Source organism: Trichechus manatus, unplaced genomic scaffold, assembly GCF_000243295.1.
Source record: "Trichechus manatus latirostris isolate Lorelei unplaced genomic scaffold, TriManLat1.0 scaffold00108, whole genome shotgun sequence".
NCBI lineage: Eukaryota > Metazoa > Chordata > Mammalia > Sirenia > Trichechidae > Trichechus > Trichechus manatus.
The window spans coordinates 5,187,621-5,205,589 of NW_004444044.1; the positions used below are offsets into that span (position 1 = coordinate 5,187,621).

At 36.5% G+C, this 17,969-nt stretch overlaps 1 protein-coding gene across 1 annotated transcript; it reads left to right on the top strand.

Annotated features, from left to right (window-relative positions):
• The first annotated feature begins 4,734 nt into the window (after positions 1 to 4,734).
• On the top strand, positions 4,735 to 17,333 carry LOC101351787 (sulfotransferase family cytosolic 1B member 1). Its single transcript, XM_004383362.1, is given in 6 exon segments — positions 4,735 to 4,882; positions 5,147 to 5,173; positions 5,176 to 5,274; positions 10,321 to 10,418; positions 12,630 to 12,810; positions 17,221 to 17,333. Coding segments are annotated over 6 exon segments (666 nt in total).
• Positions 17,334 to 17,969: the final 636 nt, after the last annotated feature.

Below are 17,969 nucleotides of genomic sequence, written 5' to 3' on the forward strand. Positions count from 1 at the left end.
CAAAAGAAATCTGCATAAGTGGAAGAACATACCTTGCTCATGGTTCAGAAGACTCAACATTATGAAAATGTCAATTCTACCCAAAGCGATCTATAGATACAATGCAATCCTGATCCAAATTCCAATGGCATTTTTTAATGAGATGGAGAAACAAATCACCATCTTCATATGGAAAGGGAAGAGGCCTCAGATAAATAAATCATTACTCAAGAAGAAGAACAAAGTGGGAGGCCTCATACTACCTGATTTTAGAAGCTATTATACCACTAGTGTACTTAAAACAGCCTGGTACTGGTACAACAACAGATGCATAGACCAATGGAACAGAATTGAGAATGCAGACATAAATTCATCCACCTATAAGCAGCTGATGCTTGACAAAGCCCCAAAGTCCGTTATTTTGGGAAAAGACAGTCTCTTTAACAAATGGTGCTGGCGCAACTGGATATCCATCTGCTGAAAACTGAAACAAGACCATACCTCACACTAGGCAACGAAACTAACTCAAAATGGATCAAAGACCTAAATATAACATCGACTACAATAAAGATCATGGAAGAAAAAATAGGGCCAACCCTAGGAGCCTTAATACATGGCATAAACAGAATATGAACCATAAGTAACAATACAAAAGCACCAGAAGAGAGACTAGATAACTGGGAACTCCTAAAAATCTAACATTTATGCTCATCAAAAGACTTCACCAAAAGAGTAAAAAGACAACCAACAGACTGGGCAAAAACTTCCGGCTGCGACAAATCTGATCAGTGTCTAATCTCTAAAATCTACGAGATACTGCAAAACCTCAACAACAAAAAGACAGATAGCCCAATTAAAAAATGGGTAAAGATATGAAAAGGTGCTTCACCAAAGAAGATATTCAGGAAGCTAACAGACACATGAAGAAATGTTCATGATCATTAGCCATTAGAGAAATGCAGATCAAAACTACAATGAGATATCATCTCACCCCAACAAGGCTAGCATTCATCCAAAAAACACAAAATAATAAACGCTGGAGAGGTTGTGGAGAGACTGGAACACTTATACACTGTAGGTAGGAATGTAAAATGGTACAACCACTTTGGAAATCGATTTGGTGCTTCCTTAAAAAGCTAGAAGTACCATATGATCCAGCAATCCTGCTCCTTGGAATATATCCTAGAGAAATAAGAGCCATCACACGAATGGATATATGCACATCCATGTTCATTGCAGCACTGTTCATGGTAGCAAAAAGATGGAAACAACCTAGGTGTCCATCAATGGATGAATGGATAAACAAATTATGATATATTCACACAATGGAATACTATGCAACGATAAAGAACAATGAAGCCAAGAAATATCTTAAAAAATGGAGGAATCTGGAGGGCATTATGCTGAATAAATTTAGTCAGTCACAGAAGGACAAATATTGTATAAGGCCACTATTATAAGTAAGAACTCAAGACAAGGTTTAAACACAGAAGAAAACATTCTTTGATGGTTACAAGGGTGGAGAGGGAGGGTGAGGGTTATTCACTAACTAGATAGTAGACAAGAATTATCTTAGGTGAAGGGAAGGACGGCACACACTACAGGGTAAGTCAGCACAACTGGACTAAACCAAAGCTAAGAAGTTTCCTGAATACAATCAAACACTTTGAGGGACAGAGTAGCAGGGGCGGGGGTCTGGGGACCATGCATTCAGGGAACATCTAGGTCAATTGGCGTAACAAAGTTTATTAAGAAAATGTTCTGCATCCTACTTTGGTGAGTGGTGTCTGGGATCTTAAAAGCTAGCGAGCGGCCATCTAAGATGCATCAATTGGTCTCAACCACCTGGAGTAAAGAAGAATGAAGAACACCAAAGACACAAGGAAAATATTAGCCTAAGAGACAGAAAGGGCCACATATCCAGAGACTGCATCATCTTGAGGCCAGAAGAAGTAGATATTGCCCGGCTACCACCAATGACCGTCCTGAAAGGGAACACAACAGAGAGTCCCTGATGGAGCAGGAGAAAGCTGGGGTGCAGAACTCAAATTCTAGCAAAAAGACCAGACTTAATGATCTGACTGAGACTGGAGTAACCCAGACAGCATGGCCCCCGGACTCTCTGTCAACCCAGAACTAAAATAATTCGTGAGGCCAACTCTTCAGACAGATTGGACTGGACTGTGGGACATAAAAAGATACTTGTGAAGAGTGTGCTTATTAGCTCAAGTTGATACATGAGACTAGATGGGCAGCTTCTGTCCAGAGGTGAGATGAGAAGGCAGAGAGGGTTAGGAGCTGGTTGAATGGACATGGGAAATCAAGGGTGGAAAGGAGGATTGTGCTGTCACAGTATAGGGAGAGCAATTAGGGTCACATAACAATGTATGTATAAATTTTTGTATGAGAAACTAACTTGAAATGTAAACTTTCACTTAAACTACAACAATAAACAAAAGAAAAAAAGTATAAATTTAAGTGCAATTGAGAAAATACCCCAGGTTAAGTTATATTTTAAATAAACCAGAACTTCTTTATAACTATGTTTACTACACTGTAAGTGAGACGGCGGTTAGTAGACACTGCTAGTTGCTAGATATTTTAGAAATGAAAGCAGACTTCTGCTTCTAGGCAAGATGGAATAATAGGAACTGGATGTACTCTCCTTCCTGAAACAGTCAAAACACTGGACCAAATGTATGAATCAATGTCTTTTAAGAAATTGAAAATTAGTCAACAAAGGACACAGAACTCTGAGAAACAGGAAACAGAAAAGTTGAATCTTACAGCAGCCCCAGTTTACTGCCTTGAGAGAATTCCCAGGCCACACTCAGGAAGAAGAAACCCAGGCAAAGTCTGGGGAACTCCCTAGATTAAGGAGAAGAAGTTGGCGGTCCAGAAAGACAAAACTGGATAGAGTTCACAGGATAGATTACGAGAGTACAGATAGGAAACTTCGAGGTCTGCAGAAAGGACTCCTGGAGACTTTAGCTGAGTAATGATATGAGTTTGCAGGGGTGGATTACCCAGCAAGAAAGATAAGCATGGGCTTATTTACCAATCTGTAGAATTTCCCATGTGAAATTGTTCACTACAGATTAGTAAATAAGCACAAAAAAGCCCATGTTTACCTTGCTTACTGGGTAATCCATCCTTGTCAGGGATTGTAAATTTGAAAAGAGGTTTCATTCTATAAGGAAGGCGCTGTGAGATTGGGAGAGAGACAGATGCCAGACATGCCTAGAAGCAGAATCTTTGATGTCGTGGGAAATTGTTAACTACAGATGACCTGGTAAACACGGGTAAGCACCGTGCTTACTTTGCCTATTGGATAATCCACCCTTGTGCATATGAGGAAACTACTGCAGGTTGAGGAAAGACCGTTGGAAAACTAGGGAATAGTGTCAGATGCACACATAGGGCTGGAGAAAGTGCCTATTCTCCATAGCCAGACAGGAAAATTTCATTATTCACAGGCATTGGAGAGATTACTCAGAAGGGTTTTGCCTCAATAATGGGGAATAATTAGCCCTAGATAGAGCACAAAACCTAAATGTATCAAACTGTTACTGACTAACTTAACTGTGTCCTAGAACAAAGCTCAAGAATATTCATAGAAATATGAAAGTATACAACACCCAACAAAGAAAAATTCACAACACCTGGGGTCCAATAATAAAGCATGCTAACAAGCAGAACACAATCCATAATGAAAAGAAAAATCAATGAATTAAAAATAATCTAGAACTGACACAGATATTAGAATTAGCAGATAAAGACAGTGAAACAGCCATTATAACTGTATTCCATATGCTCAAGAAGTGGAGACGTAAAAAATAATTTTTAAAAATCCAGAATTGAACTTCTAGAGATGAAAACCACAATGTCTGAGATAAAAATACCCTGGTTGAGATTAACCATAAATTAGATATTGCAGAAGCAAGGATTAGTGCATTGAAGACAGCAATAGCTATTTAAAAACAATATTGGAAAAAAAAATAAATGAACAGAGCATGAGTGACCTATGGACAACTTCATGCCACCTAGTAGAGATGTAATTGGAGTCTCAGAGGAAGAGGAGGAAAAGAAAAAATATTTAAGAAATAGTGGCCAAACATTTTCCATGTTTAGTGAAAACCATAAATCCACAAAACCAACAAGCTCAGTGAAAGCAAAGTGGGAGTAAGAAAAATATGACGGGGGGTGGGGGGGGGGAGAAAAACTAAACCAAGGTGAATCATAATTTTATTGCTAAAAACCAATGATAAAGAAAACATAGTAGAAGCAGCCTAAGGAGGAAAGAAAAGATAAATTATATACAGAACAACAAAGATAAGGATGACAGCAGATTTCCTAGGAAAAGTAAGGCACAATGGAAGTGCTAATGATAAGTAATGAATTTATTTTGCCTTAAGTCCGGACTTTTCTCTTACTATATTATTGTGAAACGTGTCTTTATTTAAAGTAAGACTTGCAGTTCTATTTATTTCCAAAGCTTCCACTAAAGACCTTTCTTGTGTTTGTCACTGAGCCACTTGGTACCCTTGTAGTCTGTGACTTTATGCCTGTAAAAATACCCTTTGTATTTAGATCTCTGTGTGCTCAGTGTATTAAAGTCCAATTTCTCTAAACATAAAATCACAGTATCTTAGAAATAGCATTAGTTATACAGCTTTTGATTTTTTTTCTCTTTATTTCTCCATGTTTTGAATGTCAGAAACAGCCTCTTAAATATTTGTACAACCTGGTACAACAATGAATTCCCAAAAAAATGATCTGTCAAAAAATCTAAAGATGGTTTATGGCTATCCCATGATCTATGCTTTTGCAAACAAGTGAGAAAATATTGAACAATTCCAAAGCAGACCAGATGACATGGTGATAGACACTTGCCCCAAATCAGGTAAGTTTACTGGACTGATAAATGCAGGTCTGACTTCCTCCCTTGTTTCCTGATAATGGACCCCTATATCACCATCATCCTAAGCAAAGTTAGTATTCAGTGCAGTCGTCTACTTCTAGGATGTTGAAATGGGCATTTGGGACAAAGAAAAAGAGGCTCTGTAGAATTAAGTTTTAATTAGATATGTTAAGATGGTGGGCTTCCAACTGCTATTTTTTCCCCCAGATTTGGATGCTGGTTATGAAAATGTTTCCTTTGCCAAAGGTACCATCTGGATTAGTGAAATTGTGGACGAAGCCTAAAAGACAGAGATATTAAAAAATGTAAGCAAGATTTTATTACTGCTACTGTTCCAACGTTGGACATGTCTCTCCCCAGACTAAGAAATTCAGGTAACTTTAAAGTCATCTAGTCATTATAATGCTATAGTATTATTTACATAGCACTTTCATTTTGGTACTTGTGGCTTACATTCAAAGACACTGGAGTAAATAAACCAAACAAAACCCAATTCATTGCCATCAAGTCAATTCCGACTCTTAGCAACCCTATAGGACAGAGTAGAACTGCTGACCTTTTGGTTAGCAGCCATAGCACTTAACCACTATGCCACCACGGTTTCCCTGGAGAAAATATGGTAGCAGAAATTGGAAGTTTGTAAGCAATACAATGACCAAGGCACCTAGAGAAATTGTGGTTTAGGCCATTGCATATCCACTTACGATAACCAAAAATTTTGTAGAAAACACCTGAAAATTTGGTTGATGATCAAAGTGTTCTTTATCTTGTATTAATTTTGTTGTGTAGAATTTCGCATATTTAAGCCATAAGCTCCTAATTTAGGACATTACTATATTTAAATAAGTAAGTAAAGAAATACTAACTCCTCTTAAAACACAGTATTATTAATGCAATTAATTTTTAATTCCACAAATATTGAGTGCTTCTTAAGGATTATGCCCTGTGCTATTGATTAGATATGAAATGATTAATAAGTAAGAAATTATATAGCCAAGGAGTTTACTGTAATGATGTGACAGTAAATAAGTAAATGAGCTAACAATATATCAGTGCTGTTAGTCTTACGTATATCCAATGTATAGGGCTCTATGAAAGAGAACAACAAGAGATCTTACTTTAGATTAGATTTTCAGGGAAATCTACTCTAAACTGAGATCTAAAAGTATGCACACTGTTGAGGAAAGCATATTCCAAGAAGATGAAATATTATGTGTAAGAGCTTGGTGTAGTCCAGGGATTAAAAAGACCAATGAATTAAGGGAAAAGTAGGATGCAAAACAATTGGAGACTAGGTAGGAACAGATTATGCAAGGCTTGTAATTCTTAAAACGTTACTGAATTTTATTCTTAAAATAGTGGGAAAGACATTGAAGGAGTTTAGACAAGAAAGAATTATAATTCTTTTTTATTGTTTATTTAATACCAAGATTCCACTGGTTGTTGTGTGGAGATGGAGTTTAAAATACCAGACAAGTTATTTTTTTTAGACTTGCTGGTAGACTGTACTAGAAATATGAGGAAAATGAAAGTATCAAAGAAGACTCCCATAATTTTATTTTCATCAACCTGGTGAACTATAAAGCCCTTTATTTATATGGCAAGGCCTTGGGCAGGAATACATTTGGAGCAAGTTGGGGTGGAGGGAGCTATTAATAATTAGTTTTGGAAATGTTAATGTTTGAGATGTCATTGAATATTTCAGTTGTTCAGTTGAAAGTATGGTGTTTGGAACTTGCTGCTGGATAGTCATCAGGTAACTGTCAGGATAATTGGGCACTGAAATCAATGTGATCACCCAGAGAAAGAATGCAGAGCAATATGAGAAGAGCTGGCTGAACAGTGAAGAACACCAACATGTAGAGGTCTAGTAGAGAAGCTAGCAAGGGATGGAAAATAAATAGTCAGTGAGCTAGGAGGGAATCAGGATTATGGTCTCCTCTAGGCAAGAGACAAAGGCATTCAAGGAGTGAGGCTTGGTTCTCTCATATGCATCTGGGAATCTGGGATGAGAAGGCAGAAGGGTGATTGTAAATTAGTCCCATTTTGCCTGTTGGTAAATGAGTGATTTTCTATATTTTTAACCACATATGGAAAATAGTTTCTCAATTTTTTTCCAGAAGAAGCCATTAAAAATAATACTCTTGGGAAGACATCAGGCTTGGAAAACACAAATTTGCCTTGGGGAAGCCTATCTCTATTTTCAAGCAGTCAGAAAGAGAAATGACATCAACTATCTTATTTTTAAGACCTGACAAAACGGAATCTTCTTTGGTGGTTTCTCAGTCTGGGGAGACTCTTTCAGAGATTGGTTAGTGTAGCAGCCAGTGTTTCAATACCCTGTGGCTTCCAGTATGTGGAATACACTTTCAAAAAGCCTTTCACTTTTCCCAGGGAAACAGGAGGAAAATCAGCAATAACCAATTTGCATTGGAGAAATTATTATAACCATTAAATCTATTTTCTCCTTGAAACATTTTCCTTCTCCAACAGAAAGAAATGTTCATTCTTTTCTCAGATCCACAGTGTTTATTTATTTATTTATTTTAACCTCTTATAGTATAACGGTACTCTATACTTGGATATATCTGTATCTATATGCCAAGTACACTGTGAATTCTTCCAAGTGATAGTTGAGGGAAGACATATATAAAAAATATGGGTCTATCCTTTTACTAATCATAAGGATTATGATTAACAAAGAGAAGGATGATAGAAGATTTCCTATGAGGAAAAATGGGGTACTTTTACTAATTATAAGGAGACCAAATATTATTCATCTCAGGAAAATGTCAAATTTGCACCATGCCCCAGTTTTTGCCCAGACTTCCTAAAGAATATGGAATGCATATGAAGGCTGGGCATGTGCATTAGGATATTTAGTCTTTTTAGTCCTATCAGTTGTCTTACAAAACCTTTGTTAAGTCTGTATTTTCCGGGACAATATTATAGTCCATTATAAACAAGGGTGATTTTAAGAAATTTGAAAGATTTATGTTTCCTTTTTCTGTTATACGAACTCTAGAATATTTGGATTTTTGAGGTTTGACATGTAACCACAAAGTTCATTCTTGGATTACCAGATGAAACTAAATTCCCTGGAAAAGACAGTAAACAAGCCTTCTCATTTTTTCTCAAGAATTAATTGGTGGGATCTCTCAGGACAAAAGCTGAATGCTCACAAAGCTGAATTGTGTATGTTCTTACCAACCATGTTACTGCCATACCCTTCTTTTTTTTTTATCATAAAATGTAGGTGCTTCTGTCATTATGTCGAGAGAAGAGAGAAGGTGATGCAGAAAATTGATGGTAGGCATATAAAATCTTCATGAGCATTCTGGGTTTTTTGAATGAGTAAACTTGAAACTGACATGAGTTCAACACTGAAGAAGCTTATAGCTAAATAATATGAAAAAATATTCACACCTATAAAAACTATAAAACAATTTAAATGATGGTGAATGCCATAAAAAAGCTACAATTTAAAGAACAGTATCTAGATTCCCTCCCCTAGTTGGGGTGTCCATCTGCAAGTAGGCTCAGTCAGCTCCTCCCACAGGCAGGTAGGGACAGCTGAAAGGGTTTCATGCCTGCTATGTGGTTGGTTACCAGAGATCGGAGAGCAAATGCTGGAGCTTGGTACTGAAGGAATATTTTAGAAGCAAGCAACCAAAATTAGTGCAAAAGTGAGTGGAGACTCCAGGCCCAAAGTAAAGCGTGAAATAAAGAAGTGACAGAACAAACATATTTAGGGACCGGAGAGTCAGGGATTCCCAGTGGGAGGCAGGGAGATTGTGTCACATCATTAGAGAGTGAGTGAGTGAATGAGGTGCAGCAGGTCCAAAAAGGAAGGTGTTGGCACTCAGATTTACTCTGGAGCCTGAAGGTGGATACCTGTGATGTCTATATATTCTCAACATTCATATTTGTGGACTGAAATGGTTCATTCATAAGAAATCATGTGGTAAAGCAATTACAAGACTGAGGAAGCTGAGAAATCTTTTAGTGAAGTTGGTGGGGGTAGAGGGTGAGGAAGGGAAAGGAACAATTGAAGGAGAAAGGCATCCTAAAAGAAACAGACATAAATTCATGTCATGAACATTGAGGAATAGTGAGTTAGGGAAGCTAACACTTTCTGATTTCTATATCCTGGTTAAAATGGCACTAGCGACCAAGTCAGTAGAAGTGTAATGAGATCCCTGGAGGTATTTTATGGGTCTGTAGTCAGCGTTTCCTTATAAAATACAGGACATCTAGTTAAACTGAATTTCAGACAAGCAATTTTATTTAGTATAAGTAGGTCCCAAATATTGCATATGGGATACTTAGACTAAGAAAAAAAATTGTTGTTTATCAAAAATTCAAATTTAACTGAACATCTTATACTTTATGTGCTATGCCTGGCAACCTTATCTATATTAAGTGTTTACTTCTTCATACTAACCATTTGCCATACACTATTCTCTGTACTGACCATTCATTGGTAAACAAAACATGTCAGATACCTGTTTTCATGGTTTCTCTATTGATTGAACATGATTGGGGGAAAGGGATAAGAGGTGGAAGAAAGGGACACAGGAAAACTGGCAGTAAATAAATAAATAGAAGTAATATTTGCAGATAAAATGTAAATAATAAAATACTAAACAATAAGTAATAACAAGTGTTATGCAGAACATTAAAAAGGATATTGTGATAGAAATAGACTGAGTGACTTAGCATTGCAATAAATTATTATAAACAATTGAAACAGGATTGTTCTGAATGAATGAGTCATATACAATTATATATTGCTCGAAAAATGGATGGAAAAGTTGGTTGGGAAGATGAGAAAATGCAGATTCCTTGGAGACTCTAATATATCTTTATACATTGTCTTAGTCACTTAGTGTTGCTATAACAGAAATACTACAAATGGATGGCTTTAACCAACAGAAGTTTATTCTCTCACAGTTTAGGAGGCTAGGAGTCTGAATTTGGGGTGCCAACACCAGCAGAAGGCTTTCTCTCTCCGTTGGCTCTTAGGGAAGGTCCTCATTATCAATCTTCCCTGGTCAAGGATCTTCTCAGCACAGGGACCTCCAGTCCAAAGGACATGCTGTTCTCCTAGCTCTTGTTTCTTGGTGGTATGAGGTCCCCGTGTCTCTCTGCTGGCTTCTCTCTTCTTTATCTCAGAAGAGATTGACTTAAAACATAACCTAATCTTGTAGATTGAGTCCTGCCTCATTAACGAAACTGCCTCTTATCCCACCTCATTAACATCATAGAGGTAGGATTTACAACACATAGGAGAATCACATCAGATGACAAAATGGTGGACAATCACACAATACTGGGAAGCATGGACTGGACAAGTTGACACAAATTTTTTGGGGGGACATAATTCAATCCATAACATATAAACAACTAAATTTTCCCAGGTATTGAACAATTAGAAAAGAATGAAGCACCCAGGCTTGTGAAGACACATTTACCAATTGATCTTGTGCATAAATCTTTCTGGGAGAATAACGGCAAGGTACGCTACAGACTGCAAGTCAATTCTTCAATAGTACTCTATCCCATTACTCACATTTGATTAAATGTTCAAACGTTTTATTTACTTGTGACCATGAGAACTGAGCTAGATATGGAAGTACTTCATAAAAAAAAAAAAAAGTTAATGCTACATATTCAAGTTTTCCAAACTTGAGTAGCAAAGGAATCCTCTTCTCAGCACAATATTGCTACTTTTATTCCCCAGTTCTCTCTAGCTATTCTGTTGTTACGTTGTTAGGTGCCCTCGAGTCAGTTCCGGTTCATAGCGACCCTATGTACAACAGAACGAAACACTGCCCTGTCCTGTGCCATCCTCACAATAGTTGCTATGCTTCAGCCCATGGTTGCAGTCACTGTGTCAATCCATCTCGTTGAGGGTCTTCCTTTGTTTCACTCGCTACCAAACATGATGTTCTTCTCCAGGGACTGGTCCCTCTTGATAACATGTCCAAAGCATGTGAAAAGAAGTCTCTGCACCCTCACTTCTAAGGAGCATTCTGGCTGTACTTCTTCCAAGAAGTTTGTTATGGTTTAGAAGAGAGAATGTCTAGTAGAGAAAACAGCAGTTAATTCTTTGATTTCTTCATTCTTCTGGCAGTCCATGGTATATTCAGTATTCTTTGCCACCAGTGTAATTCAAAGGCTTCAATTCTTTTTCAGTCTTCCTTATTCATTGTCCAGCTTTCACATGCATATGACGCAATTGAGAACACCATGGCTGGGTCAGGTGCACCTTAGTCCTTAAATATTTTGCTTTTAACACTTTAAAGAGGTCTTTTGCAGCAGATTTGTTCAGTGCAATGCATCCTTTGGTTTCTTGACTGTTGCTTACATGGGTGTCGATTGCAGATCTAAGTAAAAAGAAATCCTTTACAACTTCAATATTTTCTCTGTTTATCATGATGTTGCTTATTGGTCCAGTTGTGAAGATTTTTGTTTTCTTTATGTTGAGGTGTAATCCATACTGAAGGCTGTGATCTTTGATCTTCATTAGTAAGTGTTTCAAGTCCAAAGGAGTACTCCCTGCCAAAACATATACATGCACATACATGTATACACATATAGGCATGCATATATGTACACACAAATATACTCAGTTAACCATACAAATTTTTAAATATTCTTGCTTCCTTACTGTAAAAAAGATATAATCCAAACCATTCAGCAAGACATCCCACGATGGTCTCAGTTTCACCCCAACACATCTCTCTAGTTTTATAGCCTCTCCCACTCTGATGACTGACACAAATCTAACTCTAAGCATTTTTTTTCTTTCTTTCTTGAGTACACATCAGTACTCTATACTGCCAAGAATTTTAACTGCTATTTTCTCTACTAGATATTCACTCTTCAAAACCACAAGAAACTTATTGCTCTGGTAAATTCTGACTCATCCTTCTCTACTCAGCTTTGATGCCACGTTCTCAAAGATCTTTCTATACATATCTATGCAGATTTAGTAGCTTCCTTAAAAGTTTCAAATGTTAAGTTTATATCTTTAGAATGTGAAAAAAATAATTGATTTTCAGATTTTGTTCTTTTTATTCCCAATGGTTAATTACTAACTTAAGCACTGATATCTTTGAATCTTCACTGAAGTCCTTTTTTTTCTTCTGCTTTGTGTCCAAGCAAGGTCTAATCAGTCTATTTTTTAGCAATAATCACATCTCATATAACCTCACTGACTGACTACAATACTGCCACTTTGCAATCTTGATCAGTTTTTATGTAACAGAATACACATATTTAAAGATGTCCATGAATTTATTATCTTTCTTTTTAAAAATATTGTTATCAATAAATAGGGAAGTAACTTGATTAGTAACAGAAAAATTAAAAGCCAGAATACTAAAAAGATAATGGGTTCCTAAAACATTCACAATTCAAATTTGATTCCAAACTAAGTTTAATATTACTGTTCAAGGGTTTGTTCTTATTGTGCTTTGAACATGAACTAAAAATGTAAGAGAATTAATAAGGTATTTCTACTCAATTTTTATAAGTAGAAATTTTTATTAGTAATTTCTTAAAATTTTATGAGGAATTGATCTAATAAAACATAGATTCCCCTTTAACATTCAGAGTCAAAATTGAAAAAAGGGGAATATAAATATTTGATTATTTTTTTACATTATGTTAATGACTTACTTGGTTACTATTTTCTTGGATGTGTCTCTTTACCCACTGATAGAATCCAAAGCAGGAAATCAAGAAAGTGATTCAGTTTCTAGGAAAGAAGTTAAATGATGAGATTTTGGATAGAATTATTCATCACACCTCATATGAAATGATGAAAGACAACCCTCTGGTAAATTATACATACCTTCCAAGTACAGTGATGGATCACAGCAAATCCTCTTTTATGCGCAAAGGTAAAATATTTACTGAATTTCATTTCTCTCTCTACTTTCTTATGAATTACACTGAGGTAATGATTAGCTGTGTGATCGCCACCAAGTTACTTAACCTGTCTCGGCATCAATTTCTTCCTCTCTGAAAAGACACTAAAAATGCCTACCATAACAAGTTGCTGAATTAGATGAGAAATTATTAGATGAAATAATGCATGTGAAGCTGTTAGCAGAATACTTTAAGTGCTTGATAAATATTTCTTCTCTTTTTTATTATTCTGCTAAGTGAAATTAGTTTTGACAATGGTGATGTGAACCATTCCAAATTTGTCATTCCTACTCCCTTAAAGCTTGGTCTAATTTGGCATGAGTCTTCTTCCCCTCTCAGTAGTAACTAATATCAGTCAATACAGTACTGTCATGGATTGAATTATGTTCCCCCCAAAATGTGTGTATCAATTTGGCTGGGCCATGATTCCTGGTATTGTGTGATTTTCCTATATGTTGTAAATTCTGCCTCTGTGATGTTAATGAGGGAGGATGGGTGGCAGTTGTGTTAGTAAGGCAGGACTCAATCTACAAGATTGGATTGTGTCCTGAGGCAATGTCTTGAGATATAAAAGAGAGAAGTGAGCAGAGAGACGGGGACCTCATACCACCAAGAAAGCAGTGCTAGGAGCAGAGCGCATCTTCTAGACCTGGGGTCCCTGCTCAGAGAAGCTCCTAGTCTGGGGGAACACTGACTAGAAGAAGGCCGACAGAGAGAGAAAGAATTCCTCTGGAGCTGATGCCCTGAATTTGGACTTTTAGCCTACTTTACTGTCAGGAAATAAACTTCGCCTTGTTAAAGCCTTCCACTTGTGGTACTTCTGTTATAGCAGCACTAGATGACTAAAAGAAGTACCATCTTCTTTAAAGTCCCTGTATCATTTAGAAGAGCCCTCGTGATGCAATGGTTAAGAGCTATCGCGGCTAACGAAAAGGTCAGCAGTTAAAATCCAACAGCTACTCGTTGGAAACCCTATGAAGCAGTTCTACTCTGTCCTGCAGGGTCACTGAGAGTCAGAATCAACTTGACGGCAATGGGAATCATTGAGAAAGCAATGGTCATTCCGGTAAGAATTCACCAAAAGGAAGAACATTTTTTAAAAAATTATATGGGAAGTTTTGTTCCCTGAAAAACATCTGTCTGAATTATAGGCAACATAGAATACAAATTTAACTTAGAAAGATGACAATAGGAGAATATGACATTTACTGATGAAACACTTAAGCAGGTGGCTACTGCCATTTATTATATTCATATACGGTGTTGTGACAAACCTGTATATGGTATGTGTAAAAAGTGTGTTTTAATAATTAAACAATACATTTTATAAAATATTAACAAATAATTTGAGAAATTATCCACTTAATAGTACTGCCCACTATTTTTAATATCCTTTATTGAATTGGAGGGAAAGGGGTAGAATTTCAGTTAATGTGCTGGGAAGTAAACAAAACTCTAGGAATATATTGTGTATATGAATATGGCATCAAAATTCTTGATTTTAGAAAATGTTCTACATTCTACCTTGGTAAGTAGTGTCTGGGGTCTTAAAAACCTATGAACAGCCATCTAAGATACCCCACTGGTCTCACCCCTTCGGGAGCAAGGGAGAATGAAGAAAACAAGATACAAGGGAAAGATTAGTCCAGAGGACTAATGGACCACAACTACCACGGCCTCCACCAGACTGAGTCCAGAACAACTAGATGGTGCCTAGCTACCACCACTGACTGCTCTGACCGGGATCACAACAAAGGGTCCGGACAGAGCTGGAGAAAAATGTAGAACAAAATTCTAACTCACAAAACAAGACCAGACTTACTGGCCTGATAGAGACTGGAGAAACCCTGAGAGTATGGCCCCTGGACACCCTTTTAGCTCAGTAAGGAAGTCATTCCCGAGGTTCACCATCCAGCCAAAGGTTAGATAGCCGCATGAAACAAAACGAGACTAATAGGGCACAATAGTCCAGGGACAAGGACTAGAAGGCAGAAGGGGACAGGAAAGCTGGTAATAGGGAACCCAAGGTTGAGAAGGGACAGTGTTGACATGTTGTGGGGTTGTTAACCATTGTCATGAAACAATATGTGTACTAACTGTTTAATGAGAAACTATTCTGTAAACCTTCATCTAAAGTACAGTAAACAAAATTTTAAAAAATTCTTGATTTTTAAAAAGAGCTATATGGTTTAATTAGTTTCTAAAATGATTTTCTCTATAATTTATTAAAATACCAAATACTCCTATTATTTTCAGATTATGTCTTTGGTTTTCCTTTGGGGGAGTTTCCCCCCAAAAGCACTACATTTAACTTTTAAAATACAGCCTCTAGTATAAGAAAAAGTTCATTGTAAGTGATGCATCATAAGGTTAAATAGAAAAGATTAAATACCTACACACACACATCTATTTCTGATGGCAGCATCATAAAAACATCTGTTCTTTATTGAACAAGTCAAATTCCCAGTATGCCAGATCATTGAACATAACTTCCAGAATAGTTTTGTCACCAGTCATATGAAAATTTACATCACCCCACGATATATTATTAGGATTGGAGGTAGAGAAGACAAGCTCAGTGTCTGGATTCCATGCCTGTTCCAACTTCAAAGGAAAATAATACTTTATTCTAATAATGAAGGCAGCCTTTACATTCCTCTGGAGTTGGTAAAGAGCATGACCTTTGTGGTCAGATAGGGTGTATCCAGGCTATGGCATATCTTGAAACTATGACCCTGAATATGCTAATTAACCTATAAAAGCTCCAGCTACATCACTAATGAAATGGAGAAAATATTATCTATCTCACAAATTTTGGGATAGGATTATGTTAATAATATGTAAGCATTTAGGATACTTTCTAGGCATAAGGAACACATGCAGAAGTATCATTATTCTAAATAGCTGAAGATTCATCCGTTCATCCATTCATTTAAGCATTCAATAACCATTTTAAGGATACCCATACATTCATTAATTCACATATGGAAAAAGCTATTTATGAACACCTATATGCAGCACATTTTCTATAGAACATGGAAGGATGAATGGCACATGTATCCGCCTCAGGAAGTACACAATCTAGCACGAGAGGCATGCATATAAATGGATGCTCATAAGGGTTCAAAGTGAAGTATGAACAAAGAGCCAGGGACACTCAGTCTGGACATATGCCACATTGGAAAAATCAATGTCATCATTTAGTCACATCGTAGTAAGAGAGAGGATAGAAGATGTGTGAAGTTTATACTTCTGCAAAATTTTAACAAAACAGAAAATCTGGGGCTTTGGCCAGCATTTATCAAAATAAGTTTTTATACTTCTCTTAACTTCTGTGAAGCAACTGTGTTTGTATATAATGTGGAATATATACTCAAAGTACAAAACGACTGAAAGACTTTTATATGTAATTCCATAATGCTTAAATCTGTGTTTTCCTCTGCCTTTAATGAAATCCTTACAGATTTCACTAATCCAAATATGTTCACATCAGTCCCTTACATATACATTCCAAACAGTCATTGTCATCTGGAAAACAAAACAGAGCCTAATATCCAGGAAAAAATTAAAAACTTGCCAGTGGATATGCTTTTCATTAAAAGGATTTAGAAGATTTATCAAACCATCATGGGCTAATATAGCTTACAAATCAATAGGCTACAGTTAATATTTTATAAAATGACAGCAATAAACATTTTACTTTTAGCACATTGACAGTACATTACAAATTTATTCATTTTCAAATAAATGTTGATAAGCATCTAAGCATAAGTGATTAAATGTAATTTATATCCCCAAGGTTTTACTTTAAAAAAGATGATCAGGCATGTTATATAATGTTTGACTTTAATGTTATTCTTCTCACCTAAAATATAAATAAATTATAAGTCTAGTGAGGGAAACAAGTATCCACCCAGTATCATAACATCCTTATTTATGAATTCTGGGAAACGATACATATCAGCTTTCTATTTCATAGTTTAATGGTGCCAATGATCAGTTCTTTGTACATTTTCCAAACATAACTCCTAACATAAAACATGCCTTGACCATTGATCCAGAGTGTTCAGTGGTAACCCTGTGACCGAGGACAGTTCAAAACACTAAAAGGATCTTTCTCAGGAAATGATTGTACAGCTTATAAGTCTGGACAAGAAAGTTAACCCTTTTCAGAATGTATTCAGAAGTCCGAGTTTACGTTTAATTAAAAACCACATTTCTAGATAGGAAGAATTACAAATAAAAATGAAACGACATTATAAAATATTCATATACAAGGAAAGTCTATATGTCTTTTAACATTTTTTTCTTGGTATATGCTAACTTTTCCTTCATAATGGAAATATTTTACTCTTTCATGTTTTCTTTTTATTATTTTTTAGGAATTGTAAGTGACTGGAAGAATTACTTCATGGCGGCCCAAAGTGAGGAATGCTATGCCATTTATAAGAAGGAAATGTCTGGAACTGAGCTTCAGTTCCAGACAGAAATTTAAAGGGTATAAGTCTCAAATCTGAAGATAGAACAGATGGCCAGAAGTTTGTTGAAATGGGAACTGTTATGACTTGATGGGCAATCAAATGGATTTATAAAGGAGAAAACATGCTTTCAAAACTTTGATTTCTTAGTGTCATTAATCAGGGCTCAGTTTTGTTCTTCTGACTCTGAGTTCCCAAATACCCAAAGCTGGGGCCACTCTTCCTGACTTTTCCTACACTAGCCTTGTCAAGGGAGAAAGTAATATTCTTACTCAATTTCCCATATATTATGGCAAAGAAGCAAGTCTCCCTCCCTGTTAATATGGCCCAAGACATGCTGTTCACACACTGATTATATTTTCTAGTTCTGTCCCAGTTGACCTTTATAGAGATCTTGGCCCAGGACGCTGTGTTCCACTGCTGTTTACTGGGATTCAAGTTGTTCCTTGAGGCACAGCTCATCTTGCAGTACCTCTATTTAGATAACATGGTTTGTGTCACAGAGCATGTGGTTCAGATTTTGAAAGTGTTGTTTCTATACATTATCGAATTTCACAGTCTTCAAAGGATAAAAGTCTACTTTAATCTCTCTAGGGCTCTGCCTTAGTTATCTAGTGCTGCTGTAACAGAAATACCACAAGTGGATGGTTTTA